Source organism: Uloborus diversus, chromosome 9 (assembly GCF_026930045.1).
Source record: "Uloborus diversus isolate 005 chromosome 9, Udiv.v.3.1, whole genome shotgun sequence".
Taxonomy (NCBI): Eukaryota; Metazoa; Arthropoda; class Arachnida; order Araneae; family Uloboridae; genus Uloborus; species Uloborus diversus.
Genome location: NC_072739.1, coordinates 158,164,346 through 158,183,030, shown reverse-complemented (window position 1 = coordinate 158,183,030; position 18,685 = coordinate 158,164,346). Strand labels below are relative to the sequence as shown.

At 34.6% G+C, this 18,685-nt stretch overlaps 1 protein-coding gene across 1 annotated transcript in view; it reads left to right on the top strand.

The window, feature by feature from the left end:
• LOC129229783 (uncharacterized) overlaps positions 1 to 18,685 on the top strand; it is a 308,830-nt gene that overhangs the window by 285,679 nt on the left and 4,466 nt on the right. The window contains exons 2-3 of the mRNA XM_054864158.1: positions 6,141 to 6,290; positions 14,341 to 14,577. Of these exons, the coding sequence (XP_054720133.1) occupies positions 6,141 to 6,290; positions 14,341 to 14,577 (387 nt within the window). The remainder of the gene's footprint in view (positions 1 to 6,140; positions 6,291 to 14,340; positions 14,578 to 18,685) is intronic.

Below are 18,685 nucleotides of genomic sequence, written 5' to 3'. Positions count from 1 at the left end.
ATGTATTTTTCTGATTAAGTTGAGAATATCTGAAAGGAAAAAAAAAATAGTCAATCTAAGGAGTACTTTGGTTAGACAGCTGATCAATCATATGGCTTTGTTTTTTGAGAAAGCAAGACGTATAGATATTATTTCATTTTCTAGAACATTGTATTTTGCTGTCTTGTTCATATCTACAGAGAATGATTAATGTTTGGTTCACAATATGTATCTTTGTTTAAAATTACCGTCAATTTATCCTATCATCTTAAAGCCTTTTTTGTTTATTATTTTGTGAAACTCTCTTGACGTTCTTAAGTTCTTCCGTTTTGAAATACATTTAAAGGTCTCAAATCAAAGCTTTTTATTTCATTTCCCATTGTGAAGAAAATACTGTAATCACAAACGATTTGCAACCAAATTTTGGCCGAAGTTTCCATTTTACTCAACTTCGAATAAACTTTGGGTCGTATTTTTGACCTTTTCGCATGTGCATATGAGGCAGTGAGAAGCAAAGGGATGTAAGTGGCCAATTTAAAATTTTCGAGATAACCTGTACAACTGATAGGAGAGCCTCTCCTCTGTTTTACTGTTTTAGGGCAAGAGCTCTGGAGGGTACTGCTACACAACATGATTTAAAAAAACATTTCAATAAAATCCTACCTAGGATCAGAACTTTGAACGCGTTCTACTCGAAATTTCAAAAAGTCCGCTTATAGTAGAACCTCCAGTAAGGGACACCTCTATTTAAGGCAAGGGCGTATATAAGGGAGGGGCTGAGGGGGCCCGGGCCCCCTCCAAAATGTGGAAAATAAACTTAAATAAGGGTTGTTATTTTTGGTTTTAGTTGTTCACAAATAATTTCAAAACTTTTAGCTACAAAAATGAATAATGTTGGAGGAAAAAATCTCAATTCTTTCAAAAAGAAATCTTTAAATTAAAAAAATAATAATAATAAAAACAGATGCAGCTAATTGCTCAGCAATTTAAGTTCCCCTCTCATTCACCTCACCCCCCCCCCCCCCTTTTTTTTCTTTCCAAAATGATTCTCTCCTTTACTCTCGTTCCCTAAAAGAAATTTAAAATAAGTTTCAGTTGTTCGGTTGGAGTAATAATGGAAATTGATGTCCTAAAAACACATTTATTTAGGCGTTTTTCGGGCATTAATTTCAAAACATTTCTGGAGGAGGATCCCCGAACCAACATCCTTTCACTGAGGTTACTATGAAAAAAAGTCTGCAATTGTGCTTTAAGATTTCAATTTTGAAAAGTTTCAGAGGAAGATACCTAGAACCGTTCCTTACCACTTAACGTCTATATACACTGTTATAACCAGAGGTTCCAGACGAGTGAATATATTCCCCCTAAGGTGAAAGCATGGTGCCCAAGTGTGCAATACTAGCCAGGAAGTAGAGCAGGGGTGCGAAAACAGCAGACAATCGTAGACAGGGGTGCCAAAACAGCAAGCAATCGCAAAATGACTTGCTGGCGCATGCGCTTCCGGCATACATTCACCATTCAACCACTTCAATATGGCGGACGAATGATAGGTGGCATCTATGCGTGGCTTCTATGTCTTTCATATTGAATGAAGTACACTATTGGATTAAATCTCAACTTTTCTAGGATAATTCTTTAAAATAACAAGTAATGATCACTTTGTAGCTTTTAGGGCTTTCAAACATAGTTAAAAGTACGTTTAATGCTTTTCAGTTACCGTTAGTCCGTTACGATACCGTATTACCGTTAGTTGTTGATTTTCAGTTTACCGTTACTGTCGTGAAATGTCCATCATTCAAAACGCTACTAAATATATATATCATTATTTTCTTGAGTATTCGATAAGCAACATTTAATCACCAAAAAAATAACCGCAACAAGACTATCAATAATCAACTAGTGAGAACCTAAATAAAAATGATTCTTGTGCTTCGTTGATTACTACACAACAGCGAGCGCAAAAAACAAAAAAGAGATCTCTCTCCGTCTAGCTTTTTCTTTTGCTTTTTCGTTCAAGTGTTTGAATCATTTCCTGTTAGCGGTTAATAATTTCGATAGTGTTAGGAATTTCTTCAAATTTTTAAACTGTCGAAAAATTTCATGCGCATTTTATTTTATTGTTATTTTGATTAAAATTTTGAACGTTTGAGAAACGAATTTGTTTTTCTGTAACTTTAATGTCCCAGAATATTTTTGGCTCTTCATGTAAATAATTCATAAGTACCTCTACACTTTACTTTCGGTGCGGTTATTTTTCACAAATGATCAGTAACTTAACTATGATTATTCAAATAATTACTCGTCTTTAACTTTAAATATATTTGTGACAATTCTTTGATATCAAATAAAGTCTGTAGATATTTATTGTTTTATTCATTTTTAATATTACTTTGTAAAAAAAACTCATCAGTACGCAGAATTTTTTACAAGTTTTTTTACCGCCCCGAGAGTTTTTATAATTATTATTATTTATTTTATTTATTTTTAAGAAAAGGATAAAAATTTCACAGGTCCGCAATGTTTTTCATTTGCTTTTACCGACCTGTGGGTCAAAAGAGGTTGAGAAACACTGATGTAGAGAACGATCAGATGAATTAAAGCAATGAGCACTTCTTAACTATGTTGAAAACTCTGAAATATGATCAAATGCTGTAATTACGAGTTTTAATCATTTCCAGTACTGAGTTCAATGTGAAAAATGTCCAAAACGTAGAATGTCATGAATCAAAACAAAACTATTAAAAAAAAAAAAAAACACTGTATTCAAAAAAACGCACACAATACGGGGGAGGGGGGAGGAGGATCTACAGTAAGGGTGCCATTTCTCTCTCCGAAGGTCCATTCTTTTCACCCCGGCTGCCTATTTTTTAAAAGGTGCCTGTTTTTCACCCTAGTTAGAGGTGCAATTCCGGCTCCGTATTAGGTGCCGCTGGTGAACAAGCGTTTCCCCCCTGAAAGGAGCCGAATGCAACCTGTAGTTTTAACAGTGTAAAGATGACCTGAAATTACGTTGTACCTTTCAAGGAAGGATTCTCGAACTCCTTCTTACTTCCAAAGATTGCCTAATGTTGGGAAAAAATCTGAATTGCTTTTAAAAAGAACTTTAAAATAAAATTTTCAAAATATTGATCACGTTTAACACTTCCTATTCTTTTCAGTCCCCCCCCCATTTTCCCCCTTTTTCCTAGTCAGTCTAAGACAAGAAAGTCTTCAAAATGCTACCACTTTGAAATCCCCCCCCCCCACCCAATAAAACCATTAAAGAGCTTCTCCAACCTTGTTTTCAGGGTTACAATGTCGAAAAATTTCCAGGGGACAACTACCAAACGCCTTGCTTTCTGAAAGCATCGAAAATTGTTTAAGATTGCCTTTAATGGAGCTTCAATTTTGAAAAATGGCCGAACCCCTGACGTTACCAAATATGGTCCACAGATGCTCTTTTAAGACTTCAGTTACGAAAAAATTTCGGACGTATGAAATCTGACAAGGAAAAAACTATAATTTTGGAAAATTTAAGGTGGAGAGTGTTTAAATCCCTTCACCTTGTATTACTGAACATCTGTTTAAAACTTCGCTTTTTAGAACTTTAATTTCAAAACAGTTTTGGGGGGGCTGTCCCAGAACCGTCCTGCACGTAACATCATCGAAATTAGTCTGAAACTGCGTTTTTAGAAAATCAATTTCGAAAAATTGGGCGGAGGGGTGAGGGATTTTGCTGTATTTTCTAAAGCAAAAATCAATAGGGGGCAACTTCAATAAGTCCCATTCTTTTCATTATTTTAAAGTTAACAAATCCAGCCTATAATAGCGTTTTTAAGATTTCAATTTCTAAAAACCGCAGAAGCCCCCGAATTTTTCTTCCTTTTAGCATCACCAGAGACTGTCTAAAGCTGCGTTTTTAGGACTAGAATTTCAAGAAATTTCCCGGGAAGACCCCCCCCCCTTCCCCCGTTACCAGAAGCGATTATTTCTCGAGAGTGCCTTCCTGAAACTATTATTTGGTTTCTCCACTCGATGACAAACCTTATATTAAGTTCTTGCCCGACCTAAAAAAAATTGAGAAGATTAGGGCGCTATTGTAACCCCCCCCCCAAATTACAAAAAACAAAATAAGGGCGGAGGAGCTAATCTTGGATATATGGGCCCCTTCCAAAATAAAAACATATATACGCCACTAATTTAAGGGATATTTTTTCTGGTCCCAGTCCTTTTGAATATTGACTTCCATGTATTTACCTACCTCAAATTAAGGGACACTCTGTTTAAGGGACAGTCACAAAGCAAAAAAAAAAAAAAAAAAACAATAATAACGTGTAAGTACATAAGAAAAAGTGAATTTACTGGAATTCAAGATTCACTTTTCTTTGAAACATTAATTGAGGTAAATTTGACATAAACATATGTGGAGGATAACAGGTAATGTATTGTAAAAAAAAAAATAGCTGAAATTAACGTGCATGATTTGCGCTCTCAACAATTTATTCTAGTAGGTTCAGGGTCGACGGAGAGTGCACCACAACTAATTAGCTTTGTATTTAAAACTTAAAATTTTGAACATTCATTGTAATTCACATAGTATTACATTGAAAACTACATAACATAAAGCAAATATATGTAATGATTTACTTCAAAATTATTTCTGTATGCTACAAAACTTTGCCATTACAAAATTTTTGATTAAATTTTAATTAATAAAATACTATAAACTTAGAAATTTGAATAATTGTGAATTTTTTTAACATAATGAGACATTTTCAGTATTTAATCTTAAGTATTAATAGTTGATGCTTATTGTGATATTATACTTCTAAGTGCAACAGCATGCATCAGTTCATCCACCTCCGAATAAGGGACATTTCTATTTAAGGGTCAAAATGTCTGGTCCCCTTAGTGTCCCTCATTGAGAAATTCTACTGTATTCGTTTGCTTCCCACTGCCTCATATGTGACTGCGATTGTACGAGATATGCAGTTTGATCATCCACGAGTTAATTATCAGGACTTGTCTTGTAATGTCTGTACGTTCGTGTGTTTGTATGTATGTACGTATTAGGAGTGAATTGGTACGGTAAAGCCATTCCAGTTCTGTTTTTCTGGGAAAATATTTACCTGTTACATAAGGTCAACATTTAAATTACATCATTTTATTTTAGTTACAGCTTTAAACGTTCTTTGTTTAATATACGTATATGTGATATTTGTCCGAAAATTCATGGGGCTTTCAAATATAAACAAAGGGCGATAACCTCACAAAAGACAGAAATTGAGTTCAGCACATATTATGAATGTATCAATAAATCATTTTTAGAGCTGAATAAAGGATTTTTTTTAAAGTAGAATTAATCGGTTTGTCTAATGAAAGGCCCATTACTACCTAACCACGGATTGTATGGAAAGGCAAACATCCGGTTTACACGCGGAAATGGATGCATCTATTAGTTTTCAGGGATGTCAGATTTTGCAGATGTATGTTAGCCTCTAAATTAAGCAGAGTCTCATTCAAATGAGCGGAATACGCGCATAAAATTTTTATTTCTCCCCTCATTCAGATGGAGTCGCCGTAACTGGATGTTTGCCAATTCCATACAATCCGTGATCAAACAGTACCAGCTGAACTTGAACTGAACTTGATATCGGTCGCCGATTAAGAATGCAACTATTTTCATTGGCGTTCTGGTACTGAAAAATTGGCGAATTCATCTCTGACGTGTGTGTGGGTGTGTATTTTGCATAACTCAAAAACGGTTTACCGTAAAAAGTTCAAACTTCATGGGTAGGGTCTGCATGGGGTCTAGTTGTGCTCCCCTACTTTCGGTTGGCATCAGAAGTTTCATACGGTTTTTGCTTGTTTCTTGGAGCGACTTGATATTAATTTCAATACATACTAAATGTCATAAAATGCCTAGCAACAAATAAATTTGACGACAAAAATGAAATGTCAAATCCGATTTCATTTGAGTGCCGCACCTGACGAACAAGCTATCAAATATTAACAAAAATAAAAAAACATCCATTTTTTATTTAATTATTTATTTTTTTGTTATCTGAACTCTTGTGTAAAAATGAAGTAGTTGAAAATGTATTGTTTGAAAAATGTCAGTTTGTTCTTCTTTTGAAATGGGTCGATCGCTTTTGTAGTGAGCCATTTTGTTTCTCTTTCAGATCTGTCAGCTCCACTAGAGGTGCTGGTGGAAGAGATGACACCTACTTCCGTTCATCTGACGTGGAAGCCTCCCCCTGCGCCTAAAGGGCAAAACCTCAAACTCTTCACTTATTCGCTGGTGGTGACGCCCCTCACACAGTACGGACATGGTAAGATAATTGCAAAATATGAGCACCTATTTCTCCCTCAATGGCATGTTTCTGATAACTGGATTAAAGCCTCTGTGACATACAAAGACGTCTCAGAAGTGTCAACAAGTCTAATGGCACATAAATGACACGATGAGTCGTCAAAAAGTCCATAAAGACATCGTACGTCCTCAAATTTCGAGGTCCCCTAAGTTAGATTTTTTTAAACGAAGGGGTTGAAAAAAAAATCTTTCGAATGTCAAGAAGTTATCCATTCCATGTGTTCAAGCGGCCCGTTATGTTCGGAAAGAAAACACAATAGGTAAAAATAAATTTGAAAACATTAATCGGATTTCTCGAAGAATTTGCATATTTTTCATATTCTTATGCATGTATTTACAATAATTATATATGTAATTATCTTATTTTATTTTTTATGTTTCAAGCTTAAATTGTACTGCAATGACTTTTTCATCTTATTATTTATCAAAAATAACCGTTTTAAGAAAAAATACCCTTGATCTAAAACATCTGCTTACTACGTACACTTTGGTTAATTTTGACCCGCATCGAAAAAAAGAGAGAGAGAGAGAGAGAGAGAAAATCGTGGCGAACGCTTAGCTAGATAAATTTTAAATGTGGATAAAATAAAGCTGAAACTCTCTTAACTTTCTACATACAACTTAAATCAGAAATGAGAACGGATTGTGCAGATGCATATTTTTTATGACAAGAACAGAACGACTATTTCCAAAAGAATTTTCTCCTGCACCTTTTTATCCTTATACCTTATTATCGGATGGTAACTTCGATTGGCATTAGATAAAATTTAAAAATTCTTATATGATGTCAGAAAAAAGAGTTCCTGCGTACTTAATTAGCTTATTAAAAATTCCTTTTTGTCTTATAGTTCAGAACTGAATTAAGTAGCTACATAAGATAATAATGAGTCATTATGAGGAGTAAATGAATGGACCTTTTTTATCCTAATAAGTTCTTTTATTATCCGCTGTAAATTTCACGACATTAAAGTCGTTAAAACGCTGTGATCGAGTGGAATACATCATTAATTATCCCAAAGTTATTATTATTATTTTTTTAACAGACTTCACTGCTCTTTTTGAAGTTTTTTTCTTTTTTTTTCTTCTATTCTTGAGTTGCAAATGCATAATTTCATTCATAACGGAGAGTAGAATCAATGGAATAAAATACACTATACCGTTTTAAGGGAAGTCAGTACCCTAAATACTTTCAAAAATTCGATTTTTTGATTTTTATATGTTTTGAAACTCCATTTCAATACCTATTAAATGATATAAAATTCTTGATCGTACTCAGATTAGAAGGAAGTTAAAATAAGCTTTAAAAAAATGTAAACCTAATTTGATGAGGTATGATTTTCCCCTTTAAATTGCAATATCTCGAAATGGTGTTTTTGAAACTAAATGTTCCTTTTTCTCACAAACTAAATTGTGTTAGGCTTTGAAATTTTCGCCACCTATTCCATACATCTAATTGCATATACTGAAGTAAAATTTTTCTCATATTCGAAAAAAAGTTTTTTTATAGAGTTGATTTTGTGTTGCAAAATGGCATTTAAAAAAAAAAAAAGTGACTTACACATTAGAATGTAAAAAAAAGAAAAAAACTAAGCTTTATTTCTGTAACATTTTACTTCAGTATAAACAAAAGAGTCTACTTAAGGTACAGAAAAAGTTTCACAATTGTATCTTAAATAGATTTTCAGAAAAGGGTACATGAACCTGTGCAAATTAACATTGACGGTATAGGGGGTACCGACTCCCCTTAAGAACTTTTTTCAAAATAATAAAATAAGATAAAGTAAGCACACGAATGAAAAAATATCTTGAAAATATAAAAGCGTGGCACGTGGTTCAACAGGAACGTGTTTCGATCGAAACCAGAAGATGCCGAGGATTGATACCTGAAGTTGCAATTCGTTGCTTCGAAAAATGAAGAGGGAAATCACTTGTTCTAATACATGGTGTCTATATTAGTTGGCTAAAAAGAATGATTTAAAGACTGTAATTTAAAGGGGAAAAAATGCGAGTATACATATTGTTGCAAGAGGGAGAAAAAGTCGAAGTTTATTATTATCACAAATGTTATATGACTTCCTTTCTTTACTGTGCAATTCACGGTATATGTACCTGTAACCTTTATGCATTATGTTCCATCGGTAAATCAGTTCTTGCTACAAATTTGTCAGAGCATGTTTCTGTTGATCAACTTAATTGCGTTTCAGATTTTGGGCCGGATTTGGTGCACATTCCGTTACTTTCTGCATTCATTTCTGAATTAAAATCAAGGATCTGCACTGTATTTGATATGAACCCCGGAAGCATGTTGAAAAAACAAAAACTAATTCACTGATTCACCGATGGGGCATTTGCAGAGTAACGAAAGGAAGTTACGTATAGTGATGAACTTGGACTATTTTTCCATCTCACTTTCACTCTTTTCTTGTGAATTACATTCATTAAATAATTTGTTTTGGCTAACTAATTTTTTGACACTCTGCATGTTGTCTACCTAACAAATAGTCAACTGCTGTTAATTTCCTTGGTTTTCTCTTATTTAACCCCTTCAGACCTGGTGTCCGGTATACCGGACAACCACTTCAAACAGCTGCTAATCATTTAATAATTGATTTAATTAGTTGATTTTTTTTTTTTTTTTTTGTAGTTGGCTCTTTACATTCTGCTTATTATAATCTGTGAAATAATTTTTCGTCTTGGGATTGACAACACTGACATATAAGGATTGAGAGATAGAGAACGGCTCATTTTTCCAACCATAGATTTTCATCTGAAAAGCGAGGTTTTCTTCCTGATTTTTTTTTTTAAATATATAATCTTTAATGAATCGTTTCAAACGCTAATATTATGTTTTATAATTGTTTGTAGAACATTTTATAATGAAGTTTGTTCGGTATTTTATCGTTTTTGTACATGAAATATTGATTTAAAAATTATAACTCCGGAATATTGGACGTGCTATAACTCTTTTGATTTTTCTCCTACAAATTCAAAATTTTGTATATAAGATACCCTTTACCATAGTACACTGTGTACCAAATATCAACATTTCTGGTCAAATATTTCATATTTTCGACTGAAGAGGTTAATGTGCAGGTATCAGAGTATTCATCCTTAAAGTCCTCAGAGAAGGCAGGATGCAGTCTGAATTTCCTACCTTGGTGAAAACAAAATACACTTACATCGAGTGCAAGATTTCAACTAGTGAATGGTTAATGTAACGAAGACATTAATCAATGTGATGCAGTTGGTGAAACAGATATTATGCACTAACTGCATCACAAATTACATACTATTATATCGGTTTCTCTGATAGATTTTTGTGGCATCTTATGATTTACTTTCAAATGCAAGGAAAGCGACTGTTTTCAAGTATGTAAAAAGTTCCATGAATCTTAAATCTGTATATCACTGAAATATTTACTTTGCTGAAAATTGAATTTTCAAACCAGCTCCTATCATCAGAGGACTCCCCCCCCCCCCCGTCCAGTGTATTCCATTAGTTTCAAAACCATCCAACCACTTACAACTATTATGTGCCCTTTATAGTGTTCTCATCGAACAGGAATATTCTTTGTCGATGGCGTGACTGCCTTAACTTTAATATTTTATAATATTATTACAGGTTGTGTAAAAACATTGTTTTTACTTAATCGTTTTCGTACATTTTCGCAAAATTGTCCATTCATAAAAAAGTGCCATTAACCTTACCAATGTCCTTTCCTTGGTATTAAAGAAACTATTTTCACTGCGTAGGATTTTGCCGTTTTGGCCCTAATCTCACCACTTCAGTTAAATGGCAAAATGTGAATCCCCCTCAAACATTTTTTTCCTTTTTTTTTAACAGTTTGAAGTAATTTTTGTTTAAAACCGCTAAAACGAGGCGCACACACTGCAAGGTAAAATGATAAGTCGTTACCTTAAAATAAACTGCAATTGTGCCTAAAATGCAAAAAACAATGATATTATGGAAGGGAAGCAAAATAAATGTTGAAAGAGGAGCAGATATTGTAGTGTAATCTTATATCTTTAAATGAGCAATTCTTGTGGGTATGTATATATTTCGTATCTCGAAAACGGCTCTAACGATTTGGATGAAATTTTGGATTTAATTGTAGTTTTGCATTCTAAGTTCATCTACATCAGTGTTTTTTCTGTAAAAACGCGATTTTTTACAAAAAACAGTTTTTTTAATATAAAGTCAAATTGAGTTAAGCCCTGAAGTAAACTGTGAGTTGACGCATCAGGCAGACGATTTGCAACCAAAACAATGAAAATTTGCCAGACTTGGCTGATATTGGCCACTTTGGCTAATTTCAAACACACTTGGCTGAAAACAAATTCAAAAGCATTGTAAATCGATGTAAGACTTTTTTCTTTTTTAAGTGAAACTATTGCTTGACCGTCCTATTTTATTTATTTTCTTTTTACACTTCAAATAGTTTAACATGTTTTTTTTTTAAAACACGCATCTAAATTTTATTTCGAAGAAACGTAAGTCTTGAGACTGTATGTTTTGTTAAGACAGTTGTTATCATTTGTTGGAATGGTTTGTGGATCATCAGTTTTGATGGATATCATGCTGTATGTAGCATTTTCTGGCGTAAAGTGACCAACTACACTAAAAGTACTTATTCAAAAAGAAAATCTAGATTGGGATAAAATCGTGAATTGCATCATAGTATGAAAGGAAGTATTCGGTTAAAAACCGATTTCACCATAGCAAACTGGCTCCAAGGTCAAAATATTTTTATTACTGACAAGAAAATTGTATAGTGGAAACAAATGTAACAGATAGTTTAAATTTTGTTGATTTTATTACATTCAGAATCTTCTTTGTTTGATACTTTAGTGTTATAAGAAGATCGAGTGCTTAATATTTCGTTAACGTGAAGCTTTTCAAGTATATTTGGAAAAGTATTGAACCTTAAAAAAGCACGAGTTGACAAAAAATAATTCTTTTAAAGTCGAGCGAGGCTCGGTCGTCCAGGTACTAATGCTATAATCGACCAAAAGCAGACCATTTGTATGAGGGGTAGTGCCCCCCCCCCCACACACACCAGCTTTGAGAAGTCGATGTATTTACATACCTGCATCCTATCGCAAGTATTCAGTCTCGTAATCTCTTAATCCAAGGTGTAGTCTAAGCAGTTGGCAGTTATAACATAATTTACCATTTATGAAGATCACAGATTGATAATGGAAGAGTTTGTTTGTCGTGAAGATGGTTGTTGATGATTTCGAAGCATCGAAGCTTAGCTTGTAACGCTCGGAAAAAGGAATGAGCCTCTCTCAGGTTATGAATTTGTTGTTTTCGGTATAATTTTTGCAATGAGTGCATAACATACCCTTGCTCTTCTCTATCTCTGGAAAAAATCGAAAGGGCGAGCCATACCAAGAGTAAAAATGAAATGCAACCGATCATATTTCAGCTCAATAATCGACAATCGGGAGCTTGACTAGTTACCGATTCGTGACAAACGAGAAACTTGTGTGATTTGGAATCGAAAGGCTAGGAGTTTCAGTTTCCGATTTGAGAAACGAGGATGTGCAGAGCAGAGGTTGTTGTTATACAAACGATCTGATTCTCGTACGCGTCGGTTAACTTTGTTATCGTTTCGACTCAATCACGTGATAAATTTGGTACAGTGCAGAACCTTTTATCCGGGAACCAAAAATCCGGCAACCTTTGCCGATTTTCCCGACATTTAAAAAAAAATGCGCATTTTCTGCAATTTTTGGAAAACTAAGCATTTTTTTTTTTTTTTTTTGAAATACCTAAAAGAATATGAGCGGTCTCTTAATAAATACCATATTACTCATTTATAATTCGGGAAAATGTTTACAAAAATGAACTTCAGAGGGTTATCCTTAACGCGGGGCAACATTTCCGAAATATTTTCTTGAATTAAAAAGTACACTCGTAAGTCTGAAATTTTCGTGTTTTATTCCAACTGATTACTAAAGAAATGAATATTGTCACATTCTAATGCAACATTTTATTGAATAGTCTCTAATTAAAGCCGTTTGGAGCGTAAGTGACGTCGGAAAAGCGCGGGAAACACCGAAAACCAGATTTACGAATTTTTTGGATAGTTGATGGTGGAATCTAGAAATCGTTAAACGCAAGAATCATAAATCCAATTTTTATTGGTATGAACTTAATGCAAAAGCAGTAGTTATCAATAACTACCGTAATCGCAAACACCAAACCTTTACAAGAAGTTAAAAAAAAAAAAAAAAAAAAGCGCGTTCAAGAAAACAAATTCTTTCATAAACTATACTAGAAAAATCGCACATTTATGTTCAAAAATTTGTTGCTTGCCCTTCCCTTCATTTTCTTTTGTTTTAAAACATGGAAAAGTGGGTTTCCCCCCCCCCCTTTTCAAAATGAATGAGATTGCCTCAGGTCTTATGGATAACTTTCAATAATAAGCATTTTTGAACTATTTTCTTCTTATTTTAATATGTATTACTATTTATTATAGTAATTTAAGTTTCATAAACAAACGGCCAATAGCACTTTTTAGCGATCCAGAAAACCGGGAAATTCAGATATCCGGGACAGCGATGGTCCCGAGCTTCCCGGATATTTGGTTCTCTACTGTATCAGATAGTTGAAACGTATGCAGTTTCGACCACGTGATCGGTTGAAAACGACAGAGGAAGAAGTTCGAGAATCGCCCTAGCTGGTCAACCTTCATCGAGTTGCCTGGTAGGAGTTTTCTTGCTTTCTCTTATTCAGAAGGCAAATGTGAGCCAAGTACCCGTAGGAGTCCTCCAGGAAGACATCCTCCTTCAAGGTTCTTGCCACTTAAAATATCTAAAAAACAGAAGGGGGAGAGAAAAAAATTGTCTGACTCAGTGTAGTCTGTTGATGCTATAAAATCATTAAACACAAATGAGTGTTAAAATTGTAGGTTTTAATAATTAGCCTTAACATTTAACCCTTAACTTTGCTTGATCCAATCAGTTTTGAAAGTTTTGCATCTTTATTTCTCTTTAGGCATTAAAAAATAATTTGAAAAAAATAGTTGATTATGAACTTGTCGTACTACTTGTAATAATAAATTTAGATTTTTAGACAAATTTTTGATGAAAATATCTCCTGGAGATATTATAACTTTTAGGATATGCTGAAATACAAACAAATAATAAAATGTAAGAGTGAAGGCTTTCACGGCCGGTGTCAATATTATGAAAGGCTTCCGGGCTGTTGTGCCGTGGTCTGAGTGTATATTCTCCAAACGTTTCGGCTGCATCTGCGGCAGCCATCCTCAGTGGTTCCGAGTTCGTAACCTCCAGGGAAGAGACTTCTTGGCAACTGATGCAAGTGTCGAAGAGCTGTCAACATTTATAGGGCATGGGTCCTCTTGGTTCTGGACTGGGATTGGCTGGTGAACGTCTGTCTTCATCGCTTCCTGATTGGAGCTTAGGCTCTCCTTTTCCTGCTCGGGGATTGAATCCCCAGCAGCCTATCCCCGAGCCAGGAAAAGGAGAGCCTAAGCTCCAATCAGGAAGCGATGAAGACAGCCAATCCCAGTCCAGAACCAAGAGGACCCATGCCCTATAAATGTTGACAGCACTTCGACACTTGCATCAGTTGCCAAGAAGTCTCTTCCCTGGAAGTTACGAACTCGGAACCACTGAGGATGGCTGCCGCAGATGCAGCCGAAACGTTTGGAGAATATACACTCAGACCACGGCACAACAGCCCGGAATCCTTTCATAATAAATAATAAAATATTCAAAAATTGATTATATTTGCTATGAGAAAATAACTTTTTTTTAATGGCGAACCGTTTCAAAGCAACAGTATTAACAATGATGGCGTGCCCAGATAAGGGTTAAAATCTAGGTGGAAAGTTGTATGCAAATTCGAAAAGCAAATAAAAAAGTGGATTTAGAAGGAAAAAAAAAGGAAAAGCGGATTATAAAAGAAACATATAAGCTAGAACGACAAAAGATTTTCCAGCTACTGCAAAATAATTAAAACAATTCATCATTTTCAGGTTTAGAAAAAGAGTTCAGCCTGCCCCCCACGGTGACGGGTCAGCGGGTGGAGGGTCTGATCGAGGGCACCCGGTACGCGGTGCACCTGTCCGCGGTGTGGGGCGAGGCGGGGCGCCGACCGAGTCACGACGCCCTGATGCGAGTGTCCGCCCCAAAGTTCACGGTCGCCCTGCCCATGGAGATGCAGCAGAGGGACATCCCCGTCGGAGATGACGGGCTGCCCGAAGGCGAGCCCGGTAAGTACCGCGCATTTTTACTTCCCTTTTCAACGAGCTGATGTGTGCAACACATGACTTCCTTTTACTCCAATTTAATGTCATTTCCCCATCATTGGCAATTTTAATGTGATTCAATTGTTTACTCTCTAAATATCACCAACAGTGGCCGAATTGAAATCAAATTTAAAATTAAAAAATCGCCAAATTTGTCGCCAAGTTGGCAACAAAACTTGGCGACCAAAAGACTGGCGTTATATCGCCAAGTGTCCGCCAAATTATAACATCATTTGAGTTCACATCGAAATTAACGATGACTTCCCCCCAAAAAGGGGCAAAAGACCCCATTAGAAACATCCGAATGCAACCAAAATTGAAGGTGCCTAACTAGGTCCCACTAGGAGTCTACGTTCCAAATTTCAACTTTCTAGGACATATCGTTTTTGAGTTATGCGAGATACATACACACATACATACGTATATACAGACGTCACGAGAAAATTCGTTGTAATTAACTCGGGGGTTGTCAAAATGGATATTTCGGGTGTCTGTAGGTTCCTAGGCATATATCCACGTGTGGTCGGGTCGAAAAAAGAACTCAACATTCATTCGGAAGTGAGAAAAATGGAAATTAAGGCCGATTTTTGAGTGAAATTTTTTTCGCGAATACAATACTTCCTTTTTTACTTCCTTTTACATAAAAGACGTGACGTGTTTATGTATGTCGCATAACTCAAGAACGGAATGTCCCAGAAAGTTGAAATTTGGTACTTAGACTCCTAGTGGGGTCTAGTTGTGCACCTCTCTTTTTGGTTGCATTCGAATGCTCCAAAGGGGGTCTTTTGCCCCTTTTTGGGGGAAATCATTGTTAATTTCGATGTAAGCTCAAGTGGTGTTAAAATTTGGCAGACACTTGGCGATATATCGCCCGTCTTTTGATCGCCAACTTGGCGATTTTTTAATTTTTTTTTAAAATCTGGTTTGTTAATTTGGCCACTGGTTGTGATATTTAGAGAGTAATCTATTGAATCACATTAAAACTGCCAATAATGAGAAAATGACATTAAATTGGAATAAAAGGAAGTCATGTGATGCACACATCAGCTCGTTGTGCATTACTTTACTACTTTTACATGCTACATATGATAAAGATCAATGTAAGCGGTCGCCGTTCGCCTCTAAATAAAAAAAGTGGGGAATAATTTTTTTTCGTTTCATTCGCCACTCGATCGCGACTTTCTCCAACTCCAGCTGTGTTGTTGATTAACTTTAAAGTCATAAATAAAATGAATTAACCTTTACTTAAACTAACATTTTATATTTTAGTAGCATTTAAAGGCTAACTCTATTAAATGCGTTGCAACATTGTACACAAAGTATTGTACAATCCAAAAATGCTTAAAAGGCTATTTAGAAGCTAAACTTGATTTTTTTTTTTTTAAATTCCAAAAGTCGCGCTATTTTTATTGAAATAATAGCATTGAACCATTTGATTATATCAATGCAAATATGTTACGACTTTCTCAAATTGTTCAAAGTTATCCTAAATGGTAGGAAATAGGCAGGACCTAAAAGGCAGTTTAAGAATCGTTGTGCCCATGTGAAAAGAGCTTCACTGCCTGTAAAGTACCTTCGAGGAAAAACGACATTCACAGTATTTTGTTCTTCAGTAATAACAGGGTTGCCACGCCACAGGGAAACCTGAAGAAACAGGGAAAACACAGGGTATTAAAGAAACGAAAAAAAAACAGGGAAAATCCAGGGAATTTCGAAAATTTTCTCAAAAACCTGGAAAATACAGGGAATTTTTTTTTCCTTCTTAAATTAAAGTTACAAAAATCAATTCCCAAATATATAAACTACCAAAAATTAAATAAATAGTAATAATTATAATGAGAATATTAATAAAGTTCAAAAATAAAGTAAAATAAAAAATGGTAATTTTGCTTGAAAGTTTTTTTTTTTAAAGTAAATATTAAAATATTTATCATAAAAATAGAATCTTGAATTTCATGATAATTTAGAGTGTATGAAATAAGTCGTCAATAATCATTGTTCTGGGTCACTTATACACTTTTAGGTCCATGGCTAAGAGAAGTTTTTTTTTTTGAATAAAAAGTTGAACATATTCAACCACTATGCTATTATTTCAGTTATTATGAATTCGTATTTATTTTCCCTTATTTATTTAGAAATTTGTGGTTCGTTTTTTTACCCTGTGGTGAAATTATCAAGATATTAATGTTCTTTTCCAAATAATCAGTGCTCGCTCGTTTGTAATGTTTTATTTTCATACAGGGAAAACACAGGGAATTTTTTTTCCAAAATTGAGTGGCAACCCTGAATAAGTACTAAAATGACTGGCAACTTCATATATTCGACGCTAATACTTGACGATTTAACTGAAACATCAGGGATGGAAAGAACATGTAAGATTTCGTCTAGTTCAAAAAACCTTTTGTTCCTAAGACAAACAGGAATTGGAACTTGAAAAAATCAATAAATAAAGGAATCCCCAAAATGTTGATTAAATAAAAAGCTAAAGGTAAATGTTAGTCCTCCTAACTTCGATAAATGTCTATTTTAGCTGTGCCTCACCATCAGGTAACCATACAAATAAATCTTAAATTGTTTTATTTATTCAAGTTTCTGAACAAAGTCCCTGCTTTTACTTTTTTAGGACCATAAACATTGAAAAAATATGGAAATGTGTTATATTTTCAAAAAATTATACAAAATTTTTAAACAATAACTTGTCGTTAATTTAATTTCTTTTTTTGCTGATATTAAGATTCTGATACCTCAATAAGACCAAACTTGAGAAAATTGGTGATTTTTTCCTATGTAATACTTACTGGTATGCATTTGAGACGTTTTAAGTATCAACACCAACTCATCTATTTTTTTTTTTTTTTTAATTTTTACAGGAGAGACAAAAACAACATTTCATTTTCTGTTCGCTTCACTTTTTCGAAAAGGTTTTTTTTTCGTTTGAAAAACATCCGGTGTATCACTTTAGTTTTGTTTTCTTTTTTAAGTAAGCAATATTGTCTGAGTATTTACCGATAAAAGATATTCGGATCGAGTTGGTTTTGCAATAAATCTGCCTTCATTTTTACTTCCTTTTACAAAAAAGGAAGTATTGTATTCGCGAAAAAATTTTCACCCAAAAATCGGTCTTAATTTCCATTTTGCCCACCCCCAAATGAATGTCGAGTTTTTTTTTTTTCAACCTGACCACACGTGGGTATGTGCCTAGGAACGTATAGACCCCCGAAATATTCATTTTTACGATCCCCGAGTTAATTACAACGAGTTTTCTCGTGACGTCTGTATGTACGTATGTATGTGTGTCGCATAACTCAAGAACGGAATGTCCTAGAAAGTGGAAATTTGCTACATAGACTCCTAGTGGGCTCTAGTTGTGCACCTTCCTTTTTGGTTGTATTCGGATGCTCCAAAAAAGGTCTTATGCCCCTTTTTGGGGGGAAACCATTGTTAATTTCGATGTAAACTCAAGTGGTGTTATAATTTGGCAGACACTTGGCGATATATCGCCAGTCTTGGTCGCCAAGTTTTGTCGCCAACTTGGCGACAAATTTGGCGATTTTTTTAAAAAAATTTTAAAATCTGGTTTTAATTTGACCATTGTTGGTGATATTTAGAGAGTAAACTATTGAATCATATTAAAACTGCTAATAATGAGAAAATGACATTAAATTAGAGTAAAAGGAAGTCATGTGATGCACACATCAGCTCGTTTCTTTTATAATTTTCCACTACTTAAGTTCCAAATGAAATTATTTGCTTTCTTACATTTGTCATCTAATTAACCTGTACAATCAAAAATGAGAGTTGATCAGGCCATTTTTATAGAAAGATTGTTGGCGTTACCCGCTGGGGCGGATACAGGATTTCATTTTTTTGGAGGAGTGGGGGGGGGGGGGTCATGGCCAGGAGTAATAGTGGACTGAAGTAAAATTTTTTTAAGACACTCTGAAAATTAAAAAAACTATGAGAAAGTCTCCCACTCCCCAAGAAAAAATTCAAAATAGAGTATAAAAATCATTGAAATAACCATTTTCAAACTTTTTTTTAAAATAATTTTTCAGGGCTAAATGTGTTGCCA